This window comes from Sceloporus occidentalis, unplaced genomic scaffold (assembly GCF_023333645.1).
Source record: "Sceloporus occidentalis isolate IW3139 unplaced genomic scaffold, rSceOcc1.0.p SCAF_88, whole genome shotgun sequence".
NCBI lineage: Eukaryota > Metazoa > Chordata > Lepidosauria > Squamata > Phrynosomatidae > Sceloporus > Sceloporus occidentalis.
Window position 1 is genome coordinate 1,904,008 of NW_028317068.1, and position 15,431 is coordinate 1,919,438.

Sequence of the window (15,431 nt, forward strand, 5' to 3'; positions counted from 1 at the left end):
TTGTAAAGGGTTAGAATTTAGAGGTTAGCGTTATGTCCCTCTAAGGAAGGCTTTAATAGTTTCGGAGTGGAATCTCCGTTGGACATATGGGGATTCCTCATATGCCGTGTTAAATGAGTTACGGTCATTATTAAATTACTAATGGTACATGACAGATTAATTACCAGTTAGGTTGTTCAAAAAGAGGTAATGTTGTCACATTTCAATATAAATGTATAGGCCTTTTCAACATCCAACCTGATGGTGTCAGTGTTGTTATTTATGGGGTCTTCCTTGGGAGTGCGGGCAGTGCAAGGGTCATGTACACCTTGCTAGGAGCAATCATTGGAGCATAAATAATGTTTTATGTTTGTTTTTTTTTAATTAAAATATGTTAAAAAAAAAAAAAGCCAGTATACAATGTTATAGTACATTTTAGTTATCTTTTCTATATGAATCAGTCCAGCATAGACTAGGAAAACCAGTGTACTTTTGTAATTAGCAACAGCAGTAAAGCTTGGGCTGTGTTATTGTAAAATTAGTAAAATAGCATCTGTGCTATGCAAGATAAGACTTCTTTGTGTCCAAAGTAATTGTAAGTACATCTGAGGGACAAGTAATTTACTATGCAAATGTTTTTTTTGTATTAATGCTGGATATACAGTACCATCTCTTATAACTTAGAGCATTACGCAAATTGCAGTTTTGGTACACCTTTTAGCTTCTTTCTTAAAAATGAATTGTACTTTGCATGCCAAGCACACAAATGTGCATCTTACAGCTTAGAGACATGTTTGGGATACATTTGCCAAAAGCTCCTCAGTTAATGCTAAAGAATACTATAAACATTCCTCTGATTTTAAAGATTTGTTTAGTTAGCGTTTTCTTGCCACTTTTGTGTGGCTGAATAGTACATTGCACACAGAGTATTTGTAAACGTTAATCATCATAGTTTTTACCTAAGAAGTCATTTGTACATGGAGCTGCCACCGTTCCTCTAGGTTCAAGAGTTCATCTTCTTCAGTGACTTCATTAGGGATGACGGGCTTATACAATTTTGATAAGAGACTTTCACTCATATCAGAGTCTTCTTCACCATCTTTGGTAAATAAATTGGGTATGTATTGAGGAATACTTGAAGGAGGCCAATGTATAAACAAACCACTACACTCTGTGAGATGTTTATCATCTGATTCTTTTCTACATTCTATTGTTCTCAATCCTAACTGACACGCCTTCGATATTCCTAATTCAGTAACACAAGAGTCATTAAAAAAATTGGGGGAATTTTTCACTATGGGCTGTTGTAGCTTGTATAAATTTTCTGCAACTTCTGAAGAATTACCTTCTTTCACAGGGGTTATCCGATGAGGCTCCTGCTCAAGGGAAGAGCTACACGTGCTTTTAATATGTCCATACAATAGATCCTCCAAATTCTCTGAACCACAAGATTCTGTTGGTTGGGTTACTGGTTGCTGGTGAGCTAAATTATGTGGCATATCATATGGTGTTATGGTGGTTTTGCTGGCTGATTTTTCTTCCTGAAGAGTTATGTAACCAACATAATCTTCCACTGTTACTTCTATGTTGTCATTCACATGTCCTGCTTTATCACAGAGATGACCTTCACCCATTGTTTGCAAATCGGGGTTGTTAGACAGACACTGTTCCAACATTTTCAATTTACAGGAATCGATTGTGACAATATTAATGGCCACATGTGTCTCCAAGTGAATTGTATTATTCTTTCTGCTCTTAGAGAGAGTCTAAAAAAAATTACAAAAAGGATATTACATTTGAGAAAAGATGAGATACTAATGAGAAATTTTACTTTATTGTGAATGTATATGAATCCTGCCATTCCCAGAGACGTTATTAATTATGTATTAACCTATAAATACTCTTAATGTACTCCCACTTGCTTTGTTTTCAAAAATGGTTACTAGCCCATACTGGGCTTTTCTATTTTTTTAAAGTAGCAAGCAAATAACTTCTTAGGCAATAACTCTTATATACATGAAGTTTACAAATTTAATGTTTATATATTCACATATATGTTTTCACTATATGAGTAAGCTTAAAGTCCCTGTTTAACCATTGGTATGCCTTGCCTGGAAAGGTCTGATATACAGTATACTATAGGATAGCCCTTGTTGGAATTAGGTTTGGGTTTCGGTTGAGTTTGTTGAAAATCAGTTCTGGTCACTTAATATATTGTGACCTGGGACAAATGTTATTGATACCGTAAAACAAAATACCCTGGAGTAAAATTTTGTCGGTCGTACATACCAGAATTTTAGGCTGTGCCAGCTGATTGACATGAATATATCTATAAATGCTGAATCCCGTGGCAACAGCTATCATTATGATCAGAACTACAGGCAGAACTATTGTAGATGTAATTTTAACGGCTTCTTCTGGACTGCGGTCTGAAAAAAAATACAATCATTCATTTTACTGCTTGTAAGTAAAACATGAGAAATGTTATTTGTAAATTCATATAATTCAACACAGTTTAATTGTAATTTAAATTAAACTATTCCCTTGTCTTTTATTAGTATCCTAAAGCTAAAACCTGTCTGTGTTATCAGTGTAATATATTCCCAGTAGTCCTACTTTTTTCTTATGGGCAGTTATAAATAATATGTTTCATATTTTTTGACAATTCTTACCTTGTGGAATGAGGATACATCTTTCTGTAGAAGGAACACTCTGCTTCCTGGGTAAAGCAGTAAAGACAGTAAAGACAGTTACACAGTATGTGGTGCCCGGGTCTGGGTGTATCAATTCTTGATTAATAACCTAAAGGAAAAATAGTTTATGTTTAAAGTCATATAACTTCATATCACTCATAAGGAATTATACATTTTCAGTTGCAAAACTACCCCAGATCAGATTGCTTTTGAGTGTTGTGGAAAGAATGAGCTACCGTCACTGGATTATATGGACTAGAGGACTGCATGGGGACCCACCCCAAAACTTGCGGGCACGGACGGTCTTGCTGGTGTTGCGGGCAGTCAGGCACTGTACCTGCGGGTCCCGGTAATCCCACGCAGTCCCGCAAGGCTGCCTTCGCGCTGCTCCCTTATAGTGATGTCCGGATCATGAACGAATCGTTCATTTGATCCGGTTCTTTTTAGTGATCCGGATGAATCGGTTCACTAGACTGAACGATTCATTTGTAGCGGTTCAGTCTGTGAATCATGCAACTGTAACCTGATCCTAGAGCTGTGAGTCATCTGCAGAGCACTCACTTATACCCCATCAACCATAACTGCCCCTGAAATTAACCGTAAAGATCCCATTAACCATAACGGCCCCTGAAATTAACCCTAAAGACCCCATTAACCATAACGGCCCCTGAAATTAACTCTAAATACTCCATTAACCATAACTGCCCCTAAATTAATTGCATGTACTCCAGATAAATGACCTAATAAATTGGTATGGTTGATGGGGTCTTTAGTGTTAATTTGGGGGCAGTTATGCTTAATGGGGTGTTTAGGGATAATTTAGGGGCACTGTAAGATTCGGATCCCTGTAAGATCCGAATCTTTGAACGACTCTCTGCCTTCATTGACATCACTGGAGGCAGGGGGGAGGATTCATAATGAAAGGGGCGGGGCCAATCGTTAGTGTGCCTGCACGGAGTTACTGGAAAACAGTAACTCCGTGCAGGCACACTGAGTGATCCGAAGATCCGGATCATGAATCGGATCATTTCAGTGAACGAATCGAAATGATCCGATTCACTTTAATGATCCGAACTTCCCATCACTACTCCCTTACAGTGTCTCTGCTCTTGCTCCGCCCAGGATCAAAGCGGAGTCACGTGATGTGACGTCACTTCCCGTGACTCTGCCTTGTTCCTGGGTGAAGCAACTCGAGGGCAGCCTTGCGGGACTGCGCAGGAAATCTGCAGTTTAGGTAAGGAGGTGGGTGTGATTGGCCACAAATTTCGCGGGATTGGCCACAAATGTGGCGGGAAGGGGCGGGGGTGGAACACCTACATAGCTCAAACAAACCAATGTTGTTGAGGAGTTTAATTTACCTGAAAGGTTTTGTACTCATTCACATAATGCCACTGTGTATACCAAACCAGTTTAATATTCTCTTCCCTAAGATGTGGGAGTAGAAGGCGATGGATAATGATAGATAATTGTGATGTTGATGACCCCCCAAAAAAAGAATCAGCAGTACTGTATGTTGGTTTGCTAAAAACATAAAATTTGTATTAAAAGCCATCCGTAAGGAAATCACTAGTTGTATGGGAAGAAAATGCTTCACTGGCATTACAGTATAGGCCACACAGAGCAAGCACAGATATATAGGGTAGGTATAACAGGAGCAACCCTTAGGCATTTAGTATTTATATCCTAAGCTCCTAACTGTCAAATGGTCAACCAACCATTGGGGCAGGTACAAAACATAAAATTCAGATTCAGCTGCTGGTATGCTTAATGCTGATACTTTACAACAGTACTATACATAGAGTTTGTTTTTGAAGATGAACAACATTTACATAGTACGTTGTGTCTGGGTCTCTGAAATCCAATTCACGAGAGACCTAGTGGAGAAAAGAATATTTAGATTAGGGTTATATTCATATAATTTCATATCTTTTGCTCGATTTGCAGTTTGTTTTTTTTAACAAGGAGAGAATTTATTTTTCATTTGCAAAACAACCTAAGATGTACAAATACATTTAGGTGTTGCAGAAACAAAAACCTGTTGACACTAGGTTATATGGATAACTTCTGACATCAGAGGGAGCTATATGTATCCTGTATACTGCCTGTCTGGGAAAGAGGGGGCACATTTTCTGTCACTTTGTATGTCTGCATACTTTTACTTTACTGAGAGAAGAGTAGATAAATGGAATAACCATAAAACATAAACCAATGGAAACATAAACATGCATTGGATGGATATAAATTTAACCCCGTATTAACCCCTTCTACAAAAAATGGCAAAAACGAACACGAAGAATGTACACGAATATTCACCCGAACCGAACACAGGAACAGACGAATATTCGTGGAATATGAAGATTTTTTCCCCCCACGAAGATGAACACGAAGAGTTGGCCGGCGCCCAAGTCTAACTAGGTTTTATCTGCATTCAAATCATATCAAAATAATAACATACATCATAATAGAGCAGATCTTAGCTCTCCAAGCAAACCATTGTGATGTAGGCAAAGTGAGGTATTCACCTGGAGAGGTACATTGGTTACACTATCAAAGATGGATACACAGAAGAGAAATAATGAGAAATAAGGGCAGAGGGGAGAAAATATTGAAAAGATAGGGAAAGAGTAGCCATGGACAAATACATTTTGGGTAAATAAATTACAGTGCTGCTATGGCTAAAATCATTGTGCTCCCTGTAGATTCTTCATGAGGATTTGGCAAATTTGGGAAGATGGAGTAATTTGGAGGCTAAATCCATGTAAAAGGCATAGTTTGGCAACTGAAGACCAGTAATATAAAAGGTAGGTGTGCACTCCCCCCCCCCAAGTTTACATATTTTACTTTATTAAACGCACTGTTTCACATTGGGGGCTCTTAAAAAATTCCAAAATAATTTCTGCGTCATATAGAAAGAAGTATAATAAAAGAAAAGATATCTGTCATTTTGTTTTCCTATTTAATGCTGTCTGTCTCTTATAAACTATGTTTAAAAGATTACTGAAATACTGCAGTGGCCTAGAAACAGATTCCTGTCATTCTCCCAAAGCCTACAGCCACTTCCTCCTGCCATTTCATGCTCTTGCATGTAAAATAGCAAAGCTTTACAGACCCAAATTTACACAGTCATGGCTAGTAAGCATGATTGAATGAGTTGTTATGATAGGTGTGATTAGAGATTAGAGTGATTAGAAGATGTTAAAGATAACAACCCATCTGTTATGTCGGAGATGGGCTACAAGCAGTGACGACAGACAGGATTCCGAGGCCCCAATGTTTTCAACAAGAAAATACAGAATTTTGTTTTAAAAAAAAGAATAAGCTTATTTGAGATGCACTCCATATTAATACATAATATAAAACACTAGAGATGTTCGAGGAAAAAGTAGAACAGAAGCTTCAAGTATATCTGTCACTTTTTTCTAAATACTACCTTATATTTGATAAATCGTCCTTTGTATGTCAACTGGAATAGTCATCATTTTGCTTCCATTTACCTGTGTTTTCATGTTCTTTATTGAAATACGATATTCAATTATGGAAAAATGATCAAGACGGAAATCAGGATATGACACATTTATTAAAAATGATTTATCTCCAAGACTCAAGCTGACTTCAGGTGGTCCAATTATAGCTAAAGCAAATAAGAAAAAAAGAATTAATTATAGTAAGTCTGTGTGTTGTGTATTTTGTTTTATTCATCTAAAAGGTTTAGAAAAAAATCTGAAATGTGATTGTCAGGCCAAAAAAAAAACTATGCCATAAAGACTGGCACATTCCATCTATAAATATTTGTTGGCACTGAAAAACAGACACAAAATGAATGGTTGCTAGTTCTGTGCATGAGTATCATTATGCCACAAAGTTAATTTGAAGGTGTTGTGCCAATCATAAGGTTGTTGTAACTTAATTAACCATTGCATATGTATAATTGCTAGTTTCCAGGGGCGTACCTAGAGTATTTGGCACCTGGGGCGGATCCTGTAAGCGGCACCCCCCCCACACACACACTTTAAAACTGCATTGTTAGGCAAACAATGACAGGGATACAGCATAACTGTTATCACTATATCCTGAGGCAGACATTGAAGGGGGTACAACATAACTGTTATCATTATATACTGAGGCAGACATTGACAGTGGTACAGGATAACACCTATCACTATATACTGAGGCACACATTGATGGCGGTACAGCGTAATCCCTATCACTATACATTGAGCCAGACATTGACAATAATGCAGCATAACCCCTATCACTATATACTAAGCCAAACATTGATGTGGTGTAGGCCTGCCACTTCAGTGTCTGGCTTAGTATATAAGGATGCACCGAAATGAAAATTCTGTACCGAAACCGAAAATTCAGCATTCACTTGGCTGAAAATGACCCCCCCAACTTTAAAAACAAAAACACACTTTAAAAAAAAATAAGTAACACAGCATGTACTGGTTGCCTGGGCATAATAGGAGTGCGATTGGTGTTAGCAATATATATATATATATATATATATATATATTTAATTTTTCTGTCCAATTTTGGTGCGTTAACCACACTTAAAAGTAAGTAACACACCAAAATGTATATATAATTGCTAACAGCAATCACACGCCTATCATGCCCAGACAGCCAGTACATGCTAGAACCTGGGCATGATAGAAGTGAGATTACAGCCTCCCTATGCCATGCTATCCCCCCACACACTTACACATCCATGCTATCACACACACACTCATTCACAAACATTAATTCACAAACATTCAGCATAAACTACAGCATAACATCCTTCATTCTCACACACTTACTAATCCACTATCACTGAATGTTTTCCTACCTTTCCTCTGTTACTGTCACTTTCCCCTCTGCAGCTCCTTTTCCTCCTCCTCTTCGTTCTTCCTTTTGGCTCTTCTTCTTCGGTGTCCTTCCGGTGCAGTGAACGCGGAAAGCAGTGGGCGCGGCTTCAGTGTTGTGCCCTGGGATATGACATCAAATCCAGACGCACAGCATCTGTTGCCGCGCGCATCGCAAAAGAGCAGGATCGGAGGTCTGCATTAACAGACCTCCCGCTCCCTTGATTGCTTTTAAGCAGGTTAGAGGGAGATCCTTGATCTCCCCAACCGAGCTTGCTCCTCTAGCAGCGGACGTTACTGTCCGTCTCTGGAGGGGTGCCGGCGTGGTGACACCCCTCTGATGAGAGGCACCTGGGGCGGATCGCCCCCCGCTAGGTACACTACTGCTAGTTTCTGAGTTGTCTTGGAGGGGAATGTGACAGAGACCTGTACTCGCAATGAGTAACTCCAGCGTAAAGATCTTCCTTGCTGTTGAAAGCTCAATTGCTCAAGGGATTAACCCTTCATATTCAACCAACCCTTCATATTCAACCAAGCATGTAGGGTATAAACAGAACTCTGTTTATTGAGAACACCACAGATATTTATACACAATACATAATAGGATTAGGGGTATAATCCCATTAACTACCAGACACCCCGGCACCGCCATAAAGTTCTATGGCCATTGCTGGCCACCTGACAAGGAGTGACTATTTCAGGGTGATCCTGAGGGAGCGCCATCAATCCGGTCTGAGTATGCTATGGACCAAAAAGCAAAGTGATCCAACATCGGGACCCCGTGCAACAGCGGCGGAAACTTCCCCAGGAATAGTCCACGCAGTAGCCGGGCCAGCGTTCCATAGCCATCATCTGGGTAGACCCCAGTCCTAGAGATTGATAATAAAACCAGGGTTCCCAGCATCTTCTCCGTAACCACCACCGAGTGTTGTCCACCTCAAGTTCCATGAATTTGCGGCTAAGTCCCGGTCAGACGCATCAAACGTTTCCGGGCTTTTAGAGCCCCCATAGCAGGCTAGTTCACGGGAGTCTGGTTACCACAGGGTGAGTTAAACATAACAGGGGACTGGCAGATAAGGAGTCTCGCCAGGAATCCACCAGTGCCCCCCCCTCACTGAAACATGCTCCATGTGTCCTCAGCCTTAGGGGGTTACAGTGACAGGGATCACCTTAAAGAGGACAGATCCAGAGAAATTACATTGCAATTGTGCCTATACTATGGGATTGCACTGCAGACGAGGAGACCAGGCTTCACCCACATAATAGCAGTTTAGCCCAATCGGCTCTCATACAGTGCCCAAATAGGTGTAGGTTATGTAGTAATTACTCATAATTAAGACACACGATTCTGGCAGGTGTTCAACCAAAACAACACTAGTGTATATATATATATTAAATCACACAAAAATACCATGTAAGAAATCAGACACAATACTTACTTTGTGCCAGTGGATTAAATCTATCTGTTTCTGTTGAGCTGGAACAGCCTTTCTGATGCATAATAACTTTAGCATAGTAATACTCCTGAGAATTTGATGTCTCATCTGATAAGTCACAACTGGTTGTCTTGATTTTTGTGCAATCCAATTTGTCCTTCCAACTCTCTTCACCATATCTATATAGGAGGAATCCATAGTAAAGTTATGAAAGAAATATAATAGACTTGAAGGATTACTCACGCCAAAAAATAATTTGACATCACTGCTCTCTGTCATACTAGCCTTTCTGTTTCATGCAGAATGTTCTACGTGAAATAATCTGTTGGGCTGCAAAGCCCTTTCTTTTTATCTATCCCATCTTTCAGACTAGATGCTATGGGGGTGAAACTGAGTGCAAGTGAAATAGTACTACAAATCAGGTATTGACCAAGCATCTGTAGAAGGACATTGGTGCCTGTTACATGGCTTGTTATTGGTGTATATGAGTCCTTGAAAGCTATTGAGGCCCACCCCTGCTTCTAATGCTTATAGTCATGCACTATTAAAGCAGATGGCAGATTACTGTACAAGCCAAGTTTCTCACTGAAAAACTTGGATTTTACGAAAGCAGAACTCACTGAGCCAATTCAGTTTATATGGACAACATGGTCTTTGATTGCTCTCTAAGCTTGTTTTTCCTTCACTGACCACTTAAACAGAAAATGCGGGCATATATCTCTTAAGGGACATATTTCATTTAAAATAAAATAAACTTTTTTGTACTCACATACGGTACTGCACGCTGTATAGAACTTTTCCAGAAATGTTTGGCGCTGACCACATCAGTACATTTTTAAGGTTTATAGATGAGAAGATTACATTTTGAGGCTGTAAAGTACAGATCCTTTTAGCTGTAAAAAAAGTTATTGCATTAGAATCCAAGAAAACATTTACCAAACATGCAATTTGCAGCCAATTCCTGCAAAATTGCTAATCCTAAAGCAACATTAGGGTATCTTCAACATTTGCCAAAGGAAAGTTGTAACTTCCCAGAAATTTTGACATATGACACACATACAACACTTTAAAGGGTTTGAGTATAACACTGTAATTAATTGCAGTATTAAAAACATCTTCCTAAGTACTGCTGAATATCCAAACTCTTCCTTGAATACTTTAAACCCCTTAAGGACTGGGCTGTTTTCCCCCAGTCCTTAAAAATATAAAATATGATGAAAAATTTAAAAAAACCTTTTATTTGAAAAATCTTTTACCCATCTAAAAAAGCTAATGAAAAATCTGCTAAACAGATTCCGACGGCAAGAAGTTCAGGTAGTGTATTGCTATTTCAAAATAGAAAATGTTCAATAGTGACAAGGCTGATCAATGTTTTTTGTACTTTGAGAAAGATTGCTGGTAAAATTAGTTCATGGACAGTTTTAAAATACCAAAATGCTCTGGGATCTCTATTTTTTTTTTTTTAATTGTTTGATGGGGTAAATTGAATTGGGCGGCTTCAAAGATGTCCCAAATAGGACATGGGCATGATGATAAGATGTAAATTTCAAGATAAAAAATTCCAAAGTTGAAAAACTGAAATGTGCACCTGAAACTAATTGCAACACCCCCTGAAGCTCTTGCAAGGCGAAGGGCAGTCCATTTTGAAAGATACTATGTCTCTCAAATATGGCAGTGCCCTGCTGTTGAAAAGAGTGTTTAGGAAGCGATGTACGATCGATTCCTTCACTCATCCAGATGAAACATCTTGATGTCAATTGCTTCCTAAACACTCCTTCCAGTGTCTTTCAATAGGGGCCCCTTCAATTTCTTTGTGCTTTGAATCCCTCAATAGTAAGGGGTTGCAGCAATACAGTTTGAGCAAAGAAAGTAGTCACTTATCACTTTCTAAGCTTGTTTAACCCTATGAAGTGTCAGGCACATCATAGGTCCATAACTGTATGTTTTTCTGTAAAGTGTCTGGCATGTCATTGGTTGTAAGGGGGTTAATTATGTCAAAAACCACACTAACAACTTTGTTTTTTCAAACAAAAGATTTATTTGGTACCATAAATGAATGCTATTGTACTTGCAATAGAATGCCCACAGTTCTGGCCAATATACCAAACTTGTACGCAGCAAACAATATCGATTTTTGACAAATTTCTTGTTTAGTTTTTGCTGCTTTTTTTTCAGAACAACAAATGTTATTTCCTGACCTTTCAGTGGGGGAGGTCCCTGCCTCATTCTGGACTTACAGCTGTGAGAACTATGAATTAAAGCCATAATCAATTAGATGGTTCCTTCACTTTAGGCCACAATTCTTTTGGCTACTTCTATCTATCAATCACTAAATCTGTACCCTCCTAGACACAGTCTCTTCCAGTCCAGTCCACTTGCACAATACGCACTGTGCCCAAAAATCAGGACTGTCACACAAACCATTACGCATCTCATGTAGCACAAGTGCAAGGCAGATATCCATAAGTCTTTAACAGGAAGATTAAATTCCATAATCACCCTAAAGAGATATAAAATAAGTAAAACATGAGGATGTCCACTAGAATGTCAATCTTTTTGCACCTTTGTTGCACCACCTTTCAAGAGCTATAATTCCCATCACCATAATCACCATTCTGGCTGAGGGTAATGAAACTTGTAGCCTATGACAGTTTATTGGTATATTTATTACTAAAAAATAAAGATTGTTAAAAAAAACTAATAATTTAATTATTTTATTGAGGTAAGGAGGGCTTGGAGTGTGTTGAGGGAGCACTGGTGATGTGGTAGATGGGGTCAGGCTTTTTTGCCACCATGCCAGCCAGCTGACCTTAGTAAGTTGCCAGCTGAACAAGATCAGCAGGCAACACACACGTTAATCATCTCCAACAGCATTTGTTTCCATGATAGCAAGCAGCCATATTCAATTTGCTTTGACTGCAACTAACCCTCAGCATTCTCATCTCCTTAACTGGATACCAGCATATTTAACAGCAAACACAAAGCTTTCCTTTTTAAGGGATTTTTAACAATGTAATATTTCCTGAAGAACTGGCTTCTCCACAATCACTGAGGTGGAACCCTGCATATTTAAGGTACATGGTTGTCTCCTGTGGTCCACCAAACCAACCACTCGTCACATATCTGGTTGACACTGAAATGGTTAAATTCACACTGTGTTAAAGGTATGCTGGCTAGAGTGTCCCTTTTGACATTTTACACTTTGACTGTTGGTTTACTCTCTTGCTTTTAAAACCACTAAGACAGGATGTGAAACAATCTGCTGTAACATTTTTTGGTTTAAAACAAGCCACCCTACTTTTACCTAATTTGAGGTAGCAACAAGGTGTTTTCACTTCTGCATAACAATAAATAGTGCTTCCTCACCTGCAGTATAACAGCTCCATTATTGGCATACATCCTTAAACACAAGGATCAACATTCATTTTGAGAACACAATAAAATTGACATATTACTTAATAATCACTAGTGTGAAGAACCCTGTCTGATCTTCACTGTTATTACCATATTTGCTCGATTATAAGACGACCCTGATTGTAAGACGACCCCCCAAAATCTGAATATTAATTTAGGAAAAAAAGAAAAAGCCTGAATATAAGACGACCCTATAGGAAAAAAGTTTTACCAGTAAATGTTAGTTCATGTAAACTATGTGAACAATTGTTTGTTAATAAAAGCTATGATTGAGAAAAATATTTTGTTTTTATTTCCTTTTTTTTCCCCAACCTGCTATGTTTTCAACCAGTTATGCACATCTTCCCCCAGGCTTGCCACTCTGCCCCAGAAATGCCTTATACCCCATATATGCCACTGTGCCCCATGATATGCCTTTTAACCCTCTAAATGCCACTGTGCCCCATGATACGCCTTTTAACCCTCTATATGCCACTGTGCCCCATGATATGCCTTTTGACCCCCTATGTGCCACTCTGCCTCCAGAAATGCCCACTCTTAGGGGGTTAAAAGGCATATCATGGGACAGAGTGGCATATAGGGGGTATAAGGCATTTCTAGAGGCAGAGTGGCATATAGGGGGACACTTACACACCCAGACACTAATTTACCCACTTACATACCAAGACACTTACATACCCACTGTGACACACATACCCAGACACTAATATACCCACTCAGACACACTTCCAAACCAAGACACGCACTCAAGCAACTAAAGCACTCACCGCGATGGCTAAGCAGGCGCTTAGTATACTGCGGCTCCCACGGCATTACGGCATGACGCGCTGTGACCCCGCTAGGCCCCGCCTCTTCCAGAAAATTTGACTTTGGGACGGCATAGTGCCGCCCGGTCCCACGGGGTCTTGCTTCTGGAGTGCGGTGCCAAGATCAATGATTTCCCTTAACCGGCTCTGCTCCCCGGCAGTGGGCGGGCTATCGCGGCGCGGAGGAGGCGTCCCCCATGCTGAGAGCACGCTATGCATCGAAAGGTACGCTGCTGCCCGCGCTTTCACAGCGCTCGCTGATAAACACCCGGTAGCAGCTGAGGTTACCAGACTGGAGGATCCAGATTCCCTGCAGCGCTGCAGGGAATCTGGATCTTAGTCTCACCCTTACGAAAAAATTACTGCAGTTTTTCTGAAGTAATACTGCAGTTTTTTGGACATGAAAAAACTGCAATACTGCACTTTTACTGCAGTATTACTGCACATTTACTGCAGTATTACTGCATTTGTACTTCACTGTACTGCAGTTTTACTGCAGTTATTTTTGTACGGAAGTACAAATGCAATAAAGCTGCAGTACATTGAAGTGCAACTGTAGGTTTTCAATATAAAAAAAAAAGTGCACTAAATGTGCAGTAATACTGCAGTACAACTGCAGTACAGTGAAGTACAAATGCAGTAAAACTGCAGTAAATGTGCAGTAATACTGCAGTAAAAGTGCAGTATTGCAGTTTTTTCATGTCCAAAAAACTGCAGTATTACTTCAGAAAAACTGCAGTAATTTTTTGTAAGGGCATAGTCAGACCCCGATTACAAGACGAGGGGTATTTTTCAGAGCATTTTTTTCATCTGAAAAAAACCTCGTCTTATAATCGAGCAAATACAGTATTATTGCTGCTATGTAGCCCATACAATTTTTTTCAGTTATTAAATATAAAAAATAACACAAATACATATTTCACTGAATGTTTATATCTATAAATGTAATCTTTAGTGGAATCTTCTTTGGGTGACCCACTCCCTGGTTTTTGCCCGGAGATTCCTGGTGAAGCACTGCTTCTCCCTGTCTCCGAGTCACTGAGGTAAAACTCTAGGTCATGGGCATACCTGGGAACTCTGCGGGTTTGACCCAGAGATTGCCAGGTGAGCGCTGCTCCTCCGGTTCTCTGGGTCAAGACCCGAATCCTCCGGGACGCAGGAGCGGGGTCTTGACACGCCCCAATCCCCGCGCATTTTTTCCTTGAAATGGGGGTGTTTCCTGCTGCCTTCAGCGGGAACGCCCCCGACATCAGCGGGACGTCAGTGTGCAGTCCTGGCCGCGTCCCGCAAGGGAAGGCTCCAGGTAGCCGGAGCCAAGAAGTTCCCAGGTATGGTCATGGGAACAGCGCAAGTTAATTCAGGGGTTAGCTAGCTGGGGGCCAAGGGGAATGACCAGAGTCAGACTAGGGATGACTAAACTGCATACATGGGAACTCTAGAGATTGAACCTGAATATAAGAGTTTTTGTCCCAATCTCAAGGGGCAGATTCTCAGGGTCACACAGTCTTGAACTGAATCCTTTCTATGCTACACTCCTGTAATCATATCTAAGACAACCAATTGGTGCTTTTGCTACAAATATGATATGGTTGATATCCCTGCTTGAACGCAGGTAACTGAATTAGGTGTAAATTATGATAAGTCAAGATTTCTTGAGGACCATTAATAGAGCCATTTGGTTAATACATTTTGCAAGTAAATACATACAATCTACATGGTGGTCTATTTAACGGTTACTATTTCAAGAGTGTCTGGGTCTGCCCATTTTCGAAAGCTCTGAGCTATACTAAACAGCCAAAGCACTTTAAGGCCAGTGGCCCGCCAAATGACCTACTGGATATCTTTCTGGATATGTGCAGCTCACACTGATTATAAAAACATAATATCTCTAGATGGCGGCCCAAGTTACATTTTTAAGTTATCAAAGTTACCACAGACTGCAGGGCATGATCTGCCTCAAGGCCTGATCTGACTATGTATGTTTGTGTCTGAGCATGTTTGTGTATGTGTAAGTGTATGAGCATGCATGTGCAAGTACGTGTGAGAATGCCCCTGCTGACCCCTGCCCAAAGCAGACACCACTGCTATCCAAACTGCAGTGGTCTCTAGCCTTGGATCTTTTGGAGACCTAACACCCCAGCTGCTCAACCAAAGCCACCTAAGAAGGTCATCATTTTGACACTAACCTTCATTAACTTTTACAGAATTGAACTGGGAATAAACACTGGGGAAAAATTCAACTGCAGCCCCAAATCA

At 40.0% G+C, this 15,431-nt stretch overlaps 1 protein-coding gene across 1 annotated transcript; it reads right to left on the reverse strand.

Moving 5' to 3' along the window:
- Positions 1-938: 938 nt before the first annotated feature.
- LOC149284792 (interleukin-20 receptor subunit alpha-like) lies at positions 939-13,182 on the reverse strand. Its single transcript, XM_089496214.1, has 8 exons — positions 13,137-13,182; positions 12,322-12,355; positions 8,959-9,134; positions 6,167-6,303; positions 4,502-4,546; positions 2,652-2,781; positions 2,269-2,408; positions 939-1,745 (listed from the first exon to the last, which is right to left on the reverse strand). Exons 1-8 carry the CDS (start codon positions 13,180-13,182, stop codon positions 939-941), a joined length of 1,515 nt encoding a protein of 504 aa, XP_089352340.1.
- Between the last annotated feature and the right edge of the window lie 2,249 nt (positions 13,183-15,431).

Excerpts from the sequence above, each read along its gene's own strand:
- LOC149284792 (XM_089496214.1), bottom strand. The coding sequence starts at position 13,182 with ATGCCGTGGGAGCCGCAGTATACTAAGCGCCTGCTTAGCCATCGCG. Across the intron at positions 2,782-4,501 it reads ACCCAGACACAACGTACTAT|GTTATTAATCAAGAATTGAT; the intron begins GTAAATGTTGTT and ends TTTTTCCTTTAG. Across the intron at positions 2,409-2,651 it reads ATGTATCCTCATTCCACAAG|ACCGCAGTCCAGAAGAAGCC; the intron begins GTAAGAATTGTC and ends ATTTTTTTTCAG.